The following is a 13,912-nucleotide window of genomic DNA, read 5'->3' on the forward strand; positions in this document are numbered from 1 at the left end:
GCAAACAGCAGCAAAATGACACTGTGGACAATGGAAATGGTTACTGGAAACAGAATCTGGGAATTTACATAACTGAGAATAACTGCCCATCTCTCTTTTTCTCTCTCTCCATCTTACTCTCTTTCCATCTTTCTCGCTCACACTCACAAACACACACACACACACACACACACACACAGCAGCAGCATCCCTGCCTATTCTCTGCTCCACAGTTAAACCTGTTAACACACATTACATGGAGCAAAAGGATTCCCCCAGTTTAATTCACATTGCTGTGATTGCCAGCGACTGTTGTGTTGGTCTGGCAGACTTCAGCTACACAGCGATTAGTGAAGGAAACACGGAGAAAACATCTTTGTTTCCTTCCAGAGCAGCTGAACACACAGGAACGTCTCCAACATTTCTCCTCCTCCATCTTCTCAGTTCTTCTCTAAACCAACAGGCTCATAACTTTTTTTTTTTTTTACCTCGTCTGCCTTCAGGTTTCAGGCTGGAGGTCTTTTTAGAAATTACAGGATGGAGGCGTGGAAATGAAATGCTGTATGAACTGTAGCTTTGTGGGGAGAGAGGGAGAGAGAGAGAGAGAGAGAGAGAGAGATCTACCATTTGGAGAGGAGATAGCCTTCCTTCATGGCCTCAGAGAGAGGGAGAACAGCTTGAATCATCTGTTTTCTAGTAAGTTGCAGGTTTGAGATCTTGGTAGAAATTACAGAGTGGAGGGGAGAAGAAGAGAGAGAGAGAGGAATGAGCCGGTTTTCCTCAAGAGGTTCACAGAGAAGCAGAGAGCAGCTATTATGCAAATGAGAGCATGTGTTGTTTTCCACTGGAACTTGTTGACACCAAGCGGCCGGAGAAGTGGAACTTGTTGGAAGTAATCAGGCGAGGCGGCCGAAGCCGGAAGCCGACACGCCGGACAAACCTAACTGAGCGTGTGAAATCAGGACGAGTCGATCCTCCCGCTTTGTTCCGCCGTCTCCCTGCGGAGCGGGAAGCTCGCCGATCTAACCGAGCGAGTTGTGTTAGCAGATGCTGAGAAGATTTGTGGGATTCGTTTAAATGACTTCACACGGAGGTTTAGCTGCTGAGAAACAGAGGCAAAGCAGAACAGCTGCTCAGCCTTGAAGCCCCAAGTTTTGGAGGATGTGTTGTTATCGTGTGCGGTGAATATATTTACTGGAGACAGTGAGCAGCAGCAGTGTGCCGACAAATCCCAAAGCTGATTCTTGACACTTTGTATGCTAATCTGCTCTATTATTTGCTTCCATTCGCCCTTGGTGGAGACAGCTGAACCCTCAGGCCTGTTGGCAAAACAGTTAGTGGATTAATGTCTGCCGTGTCAGGTCCACACACACACACACACACACACACACACACACACACACACACACAGTGTTGATCTGATACTGTGACGCCTCAGCACCAATCTGTCTCTCCATTACAGCCAACAGACATTTATGAGCTTTGTCGTCCAAAACAACAGAATAACACAGCGCTGCAGATGCTCTCAACACAGCACTGCATCTGCTGACTTCTGAAATGTGTTTATTTTTTCACCGAGTTATTCATGTCACCTGTGGTGACGACACAGCTTCACTGAACGATGAGTAACAAGAGACTGGAGGTGCAGAGGGGAGTTGATTGTATTTTCAGTCAATGATTCAATCTGCATCAATACATACAGGATATAATAATATTACAGTATCAATATCGCTCCTGTCGTGTGAAAACCTAGTAAAACTTGGATTTTCATGTTTTCACTTCAACTGAAGGATTACATGTTCCTCTATGGGTTGATAAAATTCCCCGACCTCTTGGCTGATGACACCATTGGATAAAACTAAAAAACACATTGTCACCAAGCTAAAATCAAGGCTGTTTACACACACCTATGCAATATGTTAAAAAGGAAATCTTGTCATGTTGGCTGTCTGCAAACAAAGACATTTTGACAAGTCTATATTACACTGTAACTGTGAGGAAGAATAAATGCAGCTGCTCCAGAGTTCTAGTGAGGGATTTAGTCTTATAAAGTTAAACTGCTCTTCTGTGGTCTTCATCTTAATCCTGTGGGTCGTGTCTGCTGTTCTGTTCTTATTGGTCAATCTAAAGGGGGAGAAATCTCACTGTTTTCATTGGGAAATCACCTCCTGTATTTGAAGGCTTCCAGAAAAACATATACGTATCTATTTCAGACAAAACAAGCACACAATTTGTGATCACAGTTTTTTCGCTTCAGTCTGTGGCAGGTCTGAGTCCAGGAAACTAAACTCCTGGCACAATAACAGGTTACTTCAGGCTATATACTCATTTATAGGCAACCAGCTGGCAAGACAGATAACAAACGAGGCTGCAGAGCAATCAAACCCATAGAGTAGAAAAACACAGAGCAAAAAGAAGAATATCCCTATAGTATTACTCTAGGGACTTAGTGAGTCTATGGTACTCAGCAGTGAGTTTATAGTGAGTGAGTATCATCATTTATTCATTGGTTTCAATTGGGAAACTGATTTTTTGGCGCAAATAAATAAAGAGATTTTATAATATATTGATCTTCTACTGTATGTCTGTATTGTGTATAGAGACACACACAAGTCAAAATAGTGTATTTCCACACTTCAAAGACAGAAGTGTCTCCAGCAAAAATGTTAAAAAATTAAAAAGTTTAAAATGTTTGATAGCACAATTGATAGCATATTGTATTTTTTAAAAGATGGTATGTAACTCAAATCTTTGGTTGGCCCAGTGAGAATACCTTTACATACTGGATACTCTATATTTTATACATACATATATATTTTTTTTTTTACCCCAAAGTGGATTAATAGCACATTAGAATCAAGATTATGAACTCATCAAAATCTTGTCATGTATCATGCATTTTGCTCTTAGACAAAGATTTAAAAGGCTCCACCCAACCTGCACTGTGCATGTGAAAAACAGCATAGTTTAGGTTTGGTTTGAGTCATGGGTTTAATGTAATAAAGTCAGTTCCTTTCTTCTGCGGTCTTAATGTGCAGCCTGTGGGGCAAAGTCTGCTGCTGTGGCCGCTTACTGATCAATCTAAAGTGTAAGAAATGTCACCCGCCTCACTGTCGATCACCAGCTTGGCCTGTCTGGATAAATCTCATTAACTCAATAACATTCTCTGTCAGTCATTAAACCAAAATGTCAAGAGAAAATTGTCACCTTTGCTCCGAGCGCTGAGAGAATTCAAACGAGCCAATCAAACATTTAGGAGCCGAGAACTTTCTGTCCGTCGTCTGGCAGAGCCGAGACTTATGATTCATTTCATATTAATTTCATTTTGCTTCCATCTAGAAGCGCAATCACACTGCTTGAATTCTCATAGTTAGAAAATACTGAATGTTGAATGTGTATCTGTAGAGTGATATTCCACTTTGTCAGTGAAGAAGGAGAAGCTGTTCAGTCAGTCTAAGAGTTTAACTTATGAGTTTTCTTTGTAAATTCTATTTTCTATTTTGGAAAATGACCAAGACTTTAAGTCAGCTTTAAGTTAATGTGTTACCATTTGGTCAACAAAGGACTTAGGTTACCTCCTGTCCTTTAAAATGTAACATCCATCCATCCCTCCATCCATTTTCTATACCTGCTTATTCCTATTTAGGGTCACAGGGGGCTGGAGCCTATCCCAGCATGCATCGGGCAGAAGGCTGGGAAACAGGTACACATAGATATTCACACCTACGGGCAATTTAAAGTCCTCAATTCACCCCCAGGACCTTCTTCCTGTGCAGCGACACTGCCAACCACTGAGCCACTGTGCCACCTAAAATTTAACATATTAATCAGTTTAATATTTTACTCTATCAATCAAGTTGTGTCACTTTTTCCCCCCAAATGGTAGATCTCACATTTTAGACCGGAACTTCTCAATTAGCGGTGAATGAGACGTGCCGTCTGCTCAATGATGCTTAGTGTCCAACACATTAGAAAATTAAAGATGATACATTAACCTCAAATATCCACCAAGGAGTGTGAGTTCAGTTTGGGCTCCACTGCTGACGCTGCTGGTCGGAGAGACTGTCGCAGCCCAACCAGAAATGTCACAGCATGGGGGGCAAAACAGTTAGATCTGGGTTCTAGATGAGAACAGATACAGGAGCAAATGAAGCTAGAAAAGAGCGAGGCGTGAAATGTTTCTTGACAAGATGAGTTTTCGCCTCACGTTGGAAGATAAGGAGAGACTCTTCAGTCCTGTCTGGGGTAAAAAGAGTGTGTTTTCTCCTGCTGGTTAGCTGCTGTTCCCCCCAGTCCTGTTTCCAGCTGCTTTACTGCCTCCCTTCATTATCGACCAGAGAGGTCGCTCCTCACCTGGAGCCTCGTCACTCAGGACGATCTTAATAGAGATCTGTCTCTCAGCCGGGATAAACTGCTGGAGCTCATCTGTCCGGCAGTCAAGCCTTCTTAAAAGAAAAGGGCCAAGAGTTAATACCAATGGCATTTATGGTTGTGGGGCTTTGACATACAGATAAAGATTCAGTTAAACACGAATTAGAGGTCACTGGATTTCATGGAGCAGTAAGTTCAGCTGTAGTATTTAGCAAAGGGGGTCGTAGCACAACCCACTGAGCAATTTTACGTTGATTAGACGTTTAAAACACGTCTAAATGGCCCATAGCCGTCTAGGCTAAATTAAGTTTAAATGGGGTTGAAAAGTGAAAGTTTATTAGATGTCTACGTCTTAGTTTGGATTTACAGATGTTTATTCATTGTAATAATGTATTTACTGCTATACATAGCCGTAATGATCCTGGGCTATATGAGAGCTAAAGCATAGACGCGACGTTGAAATCACGTCTTTTGCTCAGTGGGAAGAACCAATCAAAACCTGATGCTCAAATTATCCAAGTCATTGCATTTTTGTTCCTACTTCTACTTCGTCTTTAAATGGATGATGGATGAGATAATTATTACAGCTATGTCAGGTTTTCCTGGATGATGAGACCAATAAAGATCTCAACAAAATAAAGCATGTAGGAAAGCAGGTCTTCCTGATGTGCAACGTTACCTGAAGTAGCCTAAAATATTTTAGCTACTACTTTTATCTCTGGTAGGCTAAACAAGTAGTGTTAGCTTGCTAGCCTAACTATCCTTCACATCCAAATAGCTGTATCTTACTCTTACTACAAAATAGGTAAAACATAAACAAATAATGTTAAATGATGCTTGCCCACAGATCACACCCAGCTAAACGCCCAGAAGCGATACCTTTAGAAATGACACTAAGTGAAGTGGTCGGTCTGCATGTACTGTATGTTCTCTCTCTCTTTCTTTCCTCTTTTTAATGAACCCTCTGGGTAACTGAGCGGCTCGTCAGCCACTCAGCCCAGCTGGCCGCTGGCTTCAGTCTGGTTCAGAGCAGAGAGGTGAGCCGGTGTCGGCAACACAAACCACTGTGGGAATGTGATCATCATGCAGAGCTGGTAGCAGGAGTCAGAGGAGAAGCCTGTCGGGGTGTAAGTGTGTGTGTGTGTGTGTGTGTGTGTGTGTAAATGGCTAAGAGGAATATAATTACCATGCAGAACTGGTAGCAAAAGTCAAAGGAGAGGTCTTGTCAGGATGTACGTGTGTGTGTGATGGGAGGGCAGTTCCTCTGGGGTGGGCCATAAAAGACTGTGTGTGTGTGTGTGTGTGTGTGTGTGTGTGTGTGTTGACCTGTCTGTCACTGTCCGCTGTTGTATTATTGATGTTCTTCATATCGCTCCATCCGTCTCCGGCCGGTGCGTCACTCTCTCCTCTGAGGACGTTTTTTCACTCACAGGTTTAATCAAACCTGAACGAATGTGGAGATATTACACTAATAGATGTGGCAGACAGGCAGACACTTCATTAGGGAAAATATAAAACTGTTTAATGAAAACAAACCGGACGTGGGGATATTATAACCACAAACTCCTCTGTGTTTCTAACTCTGACTGTTTGTCCATAGTTGGAGGCCTTAATCCAACTGGGTGAGAGCTAATCAGATGTTACTAATGGGGAAAATTCCTGTCAGAAATATTCACATGCCTCTTTAGCACTGAAGATCTTGAGATGGGAATTATTCATTTTCCACAAATATGACTAGTCTAATTGAGTTTGTTTCACGATTTCCATTATTCATATTCCATCCAAGTCTTGTTCTCAAGCTGTTGTCAGATTGTAGGACGTCCTACATCCTGAAGAAACTATTTTATTGCATTTTGGGATATATTACTATAACTGCAGTCGAAAACCCACTTTGGAGCTTAAATGCAAGATTAGTTCACTGAGCTGCATGTGAACATGATGAAAATCTCCATACGACAATTCTATTCTATTTCTATGGCCTTAATCACATTATAGTAAGGTGTTGTTGGAGTAAAAACAGTATCACACTATAAAATAAATCATGAAAATAATGAAATAGTGTTTTTATTTGTGTTTCTGTGTTACTATAATACCCACTGCTTTAATTTCTGTTTATTGTGAGGCTTTGTGATGCAATAAAGCCACAGAATCTGACCAAGAGATGCTTGAAGGATCATGATCTCACATGCAGACAAACTGGTGAAACCTGACTGAGAGAAGGACAAAATCATTCAGGACCTGAACAGCAGAGTAAATGATATCGATCGATAAAACAAAATGAATGAACAAGACAAAGCATCAAACAGCTCAGTGTTTAATGAGCTGCGTCTGGAGGGGAAACTGTGTGACGCGGTGCTCAGAGTGGATGACGTTGAATTCAACGCCCACAAGATCATCCTCTGCAGCTGCAGCTCATACTTCCGGTGAGTTGTGAGGAGATGTCAATAAAGTTTTACTCTTTAAATAGAGAAGGAAAACAAAAGCATGCTTCCGAAATGATGACAGTGAATCAACTGAATCTGAAAAACAAAACCAGACCAAAAAGTCTCACTGCATCATTTCTTACTGCGTTACTTCTCTTTAAGTCAAGTCACATTGTTTCCTACAGAGCTTTTAACTTTCTAACAAAAAATATAACAACAAAAAACAAGTAAAAGTTAAAGTAAAGTAAATGTAAACTGGATGTAGACAGAAGTAAAAGGGCTGTAACTCTAAATGACACTGGTATTTTCTTTTTAAGATATGAGGCCTGATTGTGTGTGTGTGTGTGTGTGTGTGTGTGAAAGAGAGTGTGTGTGTGTGTGTGTGTGTGTGTGTGGGTGTATGCATGAACATCTTACATCACTCTTTAATTGATGTTCAGGACTGTATTTCACTGAATTTTCTGCAGTTATGTTACAAATTTTAACATACAAGGCCTGATTGTGTCTGTCTATGTACGTATGCATGTGTGTGTGTGTGTGTGTGTGTGTGTGTGTGTGTGTGTGTGTGTGTTTGTATGTGTGTGTGAACATGTAGGACATCTTGAAAGAAAATAACATTCCCAAAATAATCCTCTGCTCTCCTCTCCATCCTGATCCCACAGCGCTCTCTTCACCCACGGCTGGACGTCCCAGGAGCAGCGGCTGTACAACATCCCCGGCGTGTCGGCCGACATGATGCGCCTCCTCGTCGAGTTCGCCTACACCCGCTCTGTCCCGGTGACCGAGGAGAACGTGAAGGAGCTGTTGGCGGCGGCGGACCAGCTCGGCGTCATGGGCGTCGTACGCACCTGCTGCGAGTTCCTGGAGGAGCAGCTCTGCCCCGAGAACTGCATCGGCATCTGGAAGTTCGTGGACGCCTACTACTGTCTGGACCTGAGGCGCAAGGCCCACCGCTTCATCCTGCGGCACTTTGAGGAGATCGCCGCGGCCTCCGAAGAGTTCCTGACGCTCTCTCTGCAGCAGCTGGCGGACATCCTCGAGCGGGACGACCTCAGCGTGAGGCAGGAGAGCACGGCGTTCGAGGCCGTGCTCCGCTGGATCGGCCACTCGCCTGAGGAACGTAAAGGTCACATCTCTGTGCTGCTGCCCAAGGTAACCGAGGGATGGACAATCATATTTTTGCACTTTGCACTTTGGGTGGAGTGCAAGGGTCAAAGCTACAGATGACAAATGCAACAAATATTCCTGTGTGCTTGGAATATTATAGAATTATAGAATATATTCCCCAATATCTGCTTCATCTCACAAATCTGTTCAGACTGTTTAATTTCTAACTTGTGTCTTCTCCTCTCTGTCCAGGTCCGCCTGGCCTTGATGACCGCAGAGTATTTCATGAACAACGTTAAGAACAACACTCTGGTGAAAGACAATACAGAGTGTAAGCCGGTCATCATCAACGCACTGAGGGCCATATACGATCTGACCATAAACAGACCCTCCAGCGCAGATGTCCACCCTCTGAGCCGCCCGCGCCTGCCCCATGGCGTCCTATTGGCCATCGGAGGCTGGAGCGGCGGCAGTCCGACCAACGGCATGGAGGCATATGATCCCCGCGCCGACCGCTGGGTCAACGTGACGGATGACAGCGAGAGTCCTCGGGCTTACCACGGCGCCGCTTTCCTCGACGGCGTCGTCTATTGCGTCGGCGGCTTCGACAGCGTTGAGCATTTCAACAGCGTGCGGAAGTTGGACCTCGGCACCCGCGCCTGGCTCCAGGCGGCGCCCATGTACGAACGCCGCTGCTATGTCAGCGTGGCCGTTCTGAATGGGCACATCTACGCCATGGGAGGCTACAACGGACATGTTCGGCACAACACCGCCGAGCGCTACGATCCTAAGACCAACCAGTGGACTGTGCTCCCACCCATGCACGAGCAGAGGAGCGACGCCAACGCCACAACGCTCTACGGCAAGGTGGGTGGAGCTAGAAATAACTCGACAAACAGCTAGAAAGATTGGGAGAGAGAGAGGGGGACGAAATGCCAGCATCGAAAGACATTTCATCTATGAAGGTTAAAAAGCCTCATTCTCAAGCCAAAAAAGCAAATGACAAAGATATTTTATTATTCCAATATTTAGCATGGGGATATATCAGCTCTTCACTAGACAGATCTCTGCTCTAATTAGTTGCTTACTCCTCTCTATTGTGAAAATGTGACTGTATTGTTTGTGTCAATTACAGGCCACCGTAAGCTGAGCCAGAGGCCTACAGTCAATGTTGTTGTAATTCCTCCTGGTCGCCAGCAGAGGTCTATAAAAGATCACATTACTTACTTAATGTCCCTTTAACTCTCCTTAGGTGTTCATCTGCGGTGGTTTCAACGGGAACGAGTGCCTGGCGACAGCTGAGTGCTACGACCCAGAGACCAACCGGTGGACGCTGATCGCCGACATGAGAAGCAGGCGCAGCGGCGTGGGCGTCATCGCCTACGGAGAGCACGTCTACGCAGTAAGGAGCACACAAACACTGATGACACTCATATGACGCTCAAACACTCTGAAACACAGAGAGGGGACTCCAGCCGGACACTAGAGGACTGTCAGGGAATGTTAGGGAGGGTTTGGTTACCGGTGGTTTCAAGTAGGGTTAGTCGCAGATGATTCATTATTCTGTTTTTCTCTAATTTTTGTTTTTTTCTTTTGAAATAGTGAATAGTTTTCAGCCTCTCTGATAATCAAATGAAACGACCTGAAAGGGAAACTCATTCTCTGTTGGACTGTGTTTAACGGGGGTCGCAAGTAGGCATCACTTAATTTTAAGGAGTCACAAGAGCAAAAGGTTGAGAACCACTGCACAAAGCTCATGAACACAGCACCAGCCCCACCTCCACTTGAAACCTCTGACCCATAATCCTCCTCTCCTGTCGTAGGTGGGCGGCTTCGACGGCGTCAACCGTCTCAGCAGTGTTGAGGCCTACAACCCGCTGAGCAACACGTGGCACGCCGTGCCCTCCTTGCTGCAGGAGCGCAGCAACTTCGGCATCGAGGTGGTGGACGACCACCTGTTCGTGGTCGGAGGCTTCAACGGCTTCAGCACCACCTTCAGCGTGGAGTGCTACGACGAGAACACCGCCGAGTGGTACGAGGCCGACGACATAAAGATCTTCCGCAGCGCGCTCAGCTGCTGCGTGGCACACGGACTGCCCAACATGGCCGAGTACGCCGCGCCTCGCTGCATCCTGTACCTCCCCGGCACCGAGGAGCCCGCCGGCGGGTCAGGGGGATCCATCTAACATCTCGGCCTATTTTTAGCCCAGTCCCACCCGTCCACCTTGGCATAGACTGGCATTTATAAATGAATGAAATTAATTTCTCTTTGCATCTAAAAGGAGTGGTACTGTTGTTATTCTAAGAATTTCTATGATTTGTTCAGTTCTTTGTTAGCTTTGTGTTATAAGACAAGAGTTCAACCCACTGAATCCCTACCAGCTTCAATGTGTTGGTCTGTAGCTGAGCCTGACCTCTGACCTCTGACGTCCCTGTGGAGGGGAGAAAGAAAAAGACAAAGTTCTCCTTGGGTTGGATCCATAGAGTATCACAAAAAACAAAATGAGTCAATACCGACATATGATATTATGTCGGTAATAGTTACTTCTTAATGTAATATAGCTCAGTAACATCAGTACAACACAGTAGCATCCAATCACTCATAAAAAGGCTTTCCATCCTGACACTGGCATGGGGGTGAGTAGATAATGACTGAATTTTCATTTTTGGGTGAACTATTCCTTTAAGGCAAGCACCGCCCTTGTTGACCCTGGGACGGCTCTAACTCGGTGAAATCAGGACGTGCTTAAACTGTCTGGGAGAAACAGGGCAGGGGCAGAGCCTGACTGATGCTCTCCCCTCCCTCTTCAATGACTGCTGAAGTACACCTGACCAAGGCACTTCATCCCCAACTTATTCCAGTCTAGCTACTCAGTGACAAGCAGAGGAAGACTGCGGCTGTACTGGGCAGCCCCCAGGTGTCAGTTATGTGGAAGTATAGGAGTCTGAAGTAGGGCAGTCCTGAAAAAACCATGCAAGCTCAGCAGAAACCGTCCTGGATAAATGAAGGTGTACTGTTGTGGGACAGCAGCAGCACTCCCAAGACTTGACCTCAGTTTGACGCATTTTATTGGGCTACAACACATGATCTGCACGGTCCCGCTGTGAGTCAGTGTTGTAGCAGAGCGCCCAACCAAGAGACGACACGAGGAAGAGCACCTGTTAGACGTTTCACTAAAGCTGTACTGTTACTGTGCAGTGTCTACCTAATGAGCCAAACTAGGTCTTCACTGCTAAACTCCTCTGCACACTAACCTTCCAAGGAACAGGGAAGTGTTGTGGCATGTTCAAATGTCAAGAAGTAAACAAAGAAAAATACAATATAAAACAATAATAATTGCATTACAGGTGTGTCATCATTACAGGTGAGCATTGCAGGTAAGTATTAAAGGTAAGCGGAGCAGGTAAACAATTCCCTCTTTACAGGTAAATATGGTAAAAAAAAAATAAGGTAAATATATAATTTTAAGTAAGCATTTCCAATATGTAAATATAAATATGACAATAATTAAGCAGGAATGTATACTGTGAACAGATATACACTAGGCCTTCCATTCACTAATTAATTAACACATTCAATCATAACATAGATATGATCAATAACAACATAAATACTCACTGATCACACCACCAAAAAGAGTTATACACAAAGGATGGTTATGGATTGATTTACTCTGTGGATACAAGGCCACTTTGTTCTGTCGACTCCTGGAAGGGAGGGACTTCCTGTTTGTGCCTGTGTTAAAAGTAAAGACAGTGTAACGGCTTAAAGTGTCCCCAACAGAAGATAAATTAATTCATAGTTCCAACACAAAAAAATAAAGTCACAATGAAATCAGAAATGACTTTGTCTCCTTGTTTGCCAATTGTCATGTCAAAATAAACACCCATTTAACAATATATGCCCAAAACGTTTATGTTGTTATATTTTTTTTAATATCAAAATCCCATTAGTTTTACTTCCTGAAAACAGTGTTTCTTTAATGGTTACTTCACCTTTAGGTGTAAATAATATCTAATATCTAATGTCTGTGCTTCAGTGTACTCCTCTGTATGACTCTGACACCTGTACTTTGTGTTTGGTATTCTAACTTTATTATACATTATTTGAACTGAATATAAGATCCAAATACCTGTCTTAATTGCCAAGTGCTTTGGTCTATGCTATGACACCTAAAAACTGTGCAATAAAGCAAAGAATGATATGACAAAGTTTTAGGATTTTCACTTGCAAAAGTCTTTCAAAAGTTACCAGATTAGCTTTGCAAATTATTAATTTACCAATCAATGAGGTTCAAATAAGGAGTGCAAGCTGTCGCACTGAGGAAAGCAGAGCACATTTACTCTTCCCATCCAGATCCCTTCTCTGTTGTGAACGCAACTTCATGAACTTTCAAATAAAGAAAACATTTAAAATACAATTATTATCCCCATTATCCCCAGTGACACATACTCATATATTTTGTCACGCACCATTCACACTCCAGTGTGCTGCGGCTCTCATGTGCCTATGTGGGTATCTGTGTGGATAATTCAGATGTGCTTGTATCTCGGCTTTTCCTCTTAAAAGACTGCAAAACACCCTCCATTCCTATTTGTTTTTTTCTTTTTTAGATGATTCCTCTTTAACAGCAAAGGTGTCATATCTGTAAGAGCTATAAAACAGGCAAGTTAGTCAAAATTAAACCATTTCATACCATGGTGTGTACAAAGCCAATATTTTAAATAGTCAGTAGTGGCACAGTGACCAGCTTTGAGAGGCCATCATGTTAAATAACTTGTAAATGAAATGTATGGCAGGGCAGTAATACAAAAGGTTTTGGATCTTATGTGCAATTAGGTAAGACAAAACCTTTGAACTTGGAATACCAAGCACAAAATACATTATATATACATTTTATTGTGCAGTTATATGCAAAGGGGTGATGCACTGAATCACCTGGAAACTTTGCAACTTATGTGCAATTAGATAAAAAGGCTTTGACTTAGAATACCAAACCGTAAATACAGACATTTCCTTCCTACATGCATTCATTATGCAAAGCACCTGGAAATGAAGACAGCTATTTGTATCTAATATGCAATTCAATGAGAGAACAAGTTTTGAACTTGGAATACCAAGCGCAGAGTGCAAGTGTTTCATTCTTATATAGAGTTACGCATGCAAAGGAGTGATGGACTGAAGCACAATTCTAATATCTATCTAATATCTCTATTCTTGTGTGCAAAGTGCATCACATCTCAGTTAGCGATGCAGCTAGCCAATGTTAGCCTAGGAACTGGTTAAGTCTAGCTTTGACTAAAAGCGAGCACACTGTACACCAAGTTTGACTCTTGCACAATACATTGATCAAAAATAACGTTATTTGTTGATCTGTCTAAACCTTTGGTCAAAGAAATGAACCATAGCTGTACATTTACCTGTGGGAAATGTAGATCCTGCATTGCGTGTTTGAATAGGCATGTTGGTTGACCTTTCTCTTCAGTCTGAGTGACACGCCCACTCAAAGAAAGCCCCGCCCACTCGAAGAAAGCCCCGCCCACTCAGTGACAAATGTGGATTTTGTGCGTCCCCTCTCTTTCACTGTGACTTAAAAATCTTCACAGCAATCTTTTATCAAACAACTAGAGCTCATACCACAATCATTTAAAGAATAAGCATAATTTGGATTCAGAAATATTCAGAAAACAGAGTTGAGCCCTGGTTCACAGCAGCAGCAACGTCTTTCTACACGCAGTCCTGCAGCCTGTAGTCATTCCCAAAACATTAAAATACAATATACTTACTTACAATGTGCTCCAACAGCCAAGGCAACAGCATCCCAACCCTATAGTGTATTTCCACAGTGGTGTCTGTCTGTGAAATCCACATGCAGAGAACAAAGACTTTAACATTGAAACTATCACTGTACCTCCACAAGCTGCTGGTGTGTCACCTACAAAATTTAGTATAATCCTAACCTTAACCTCAAAGGAGACCTTATGTCTGGATGACAAAAAATATTTTTTGTGAGATGCTTTTTGTGCAGTTG

The 13,912-nt window shown here is 43.2% G+C and overlaps 1 protein-coding gene across 1 annotated transcript; it reads left to right on the plus strand.

The window, feature by feature from the left end:
• The first annotated feature begins 6,627 nt into the window (after positions 1 to 6,627).
• LOC139657579 (kelch-like protein 10) lies at positions 6,628 to 10,066 on the plus strand. The gene is made up of 5 exons (XM_071535477.1): positions 6,628 to 6,773; positions 7,436 to 7,925; positions 8,133 to 8,747; positions 9,133 to 9,282; positions 9,704 to 10,066. The coding sequence occupies exons 1-5, from the start codon at positions 6,628 to 6,630 to the stop codon at positions 10,064 to 10,066; spliced, it is 1,764 nt and encodes a 587-aa protein (XP_071391578.1).
• Positions 10,067 to 13,912: the final 3,846 nt, after the last annotated feature.

Source organism: Centroberyx affinis, unplaced genomic scaffold (assembly GCF_046629955.1).
Source record: "Centroberyx affinis isolate AG114_WGS23_722 - 3 ecotype Tasmania unplaced genomic scaffold, CSIRO-AGI_Caff_v1 ptg000177l_1, whole genome shotgun sequence".
Lineage (NCBI taxonomy): Eukaryota > Metazoa > Chordata > Actinopteri > Beryciformes > Berycidae > Centroberyx > Centroberyx affinis.

Bases quoted from the DNA above. Each gene is read 5' to 3' on its own strand.
- LOC139657579 (XM_071535477.1), top strand. From the start codon at position 6,628: ATGAATGAACAAGACAAAGCATCAAACAGCTCAGTGTTTAATGAGCTG. The intron at 8,748-9,132 runs GTGGGTGGAGCT...AACTCTCCTTAG, and splicing joins CCACAACGCTCTACGGCAAG to GTGTTCATCTGCGGTGGTTT. The intron at 9,283-9,703 runs GTAAGGAGCACA...CTCCTGTCGTAG, and splicing joins ACGGAGAGCACGTCTACGCA to GTGGGCGGCTTCGACGGCGT.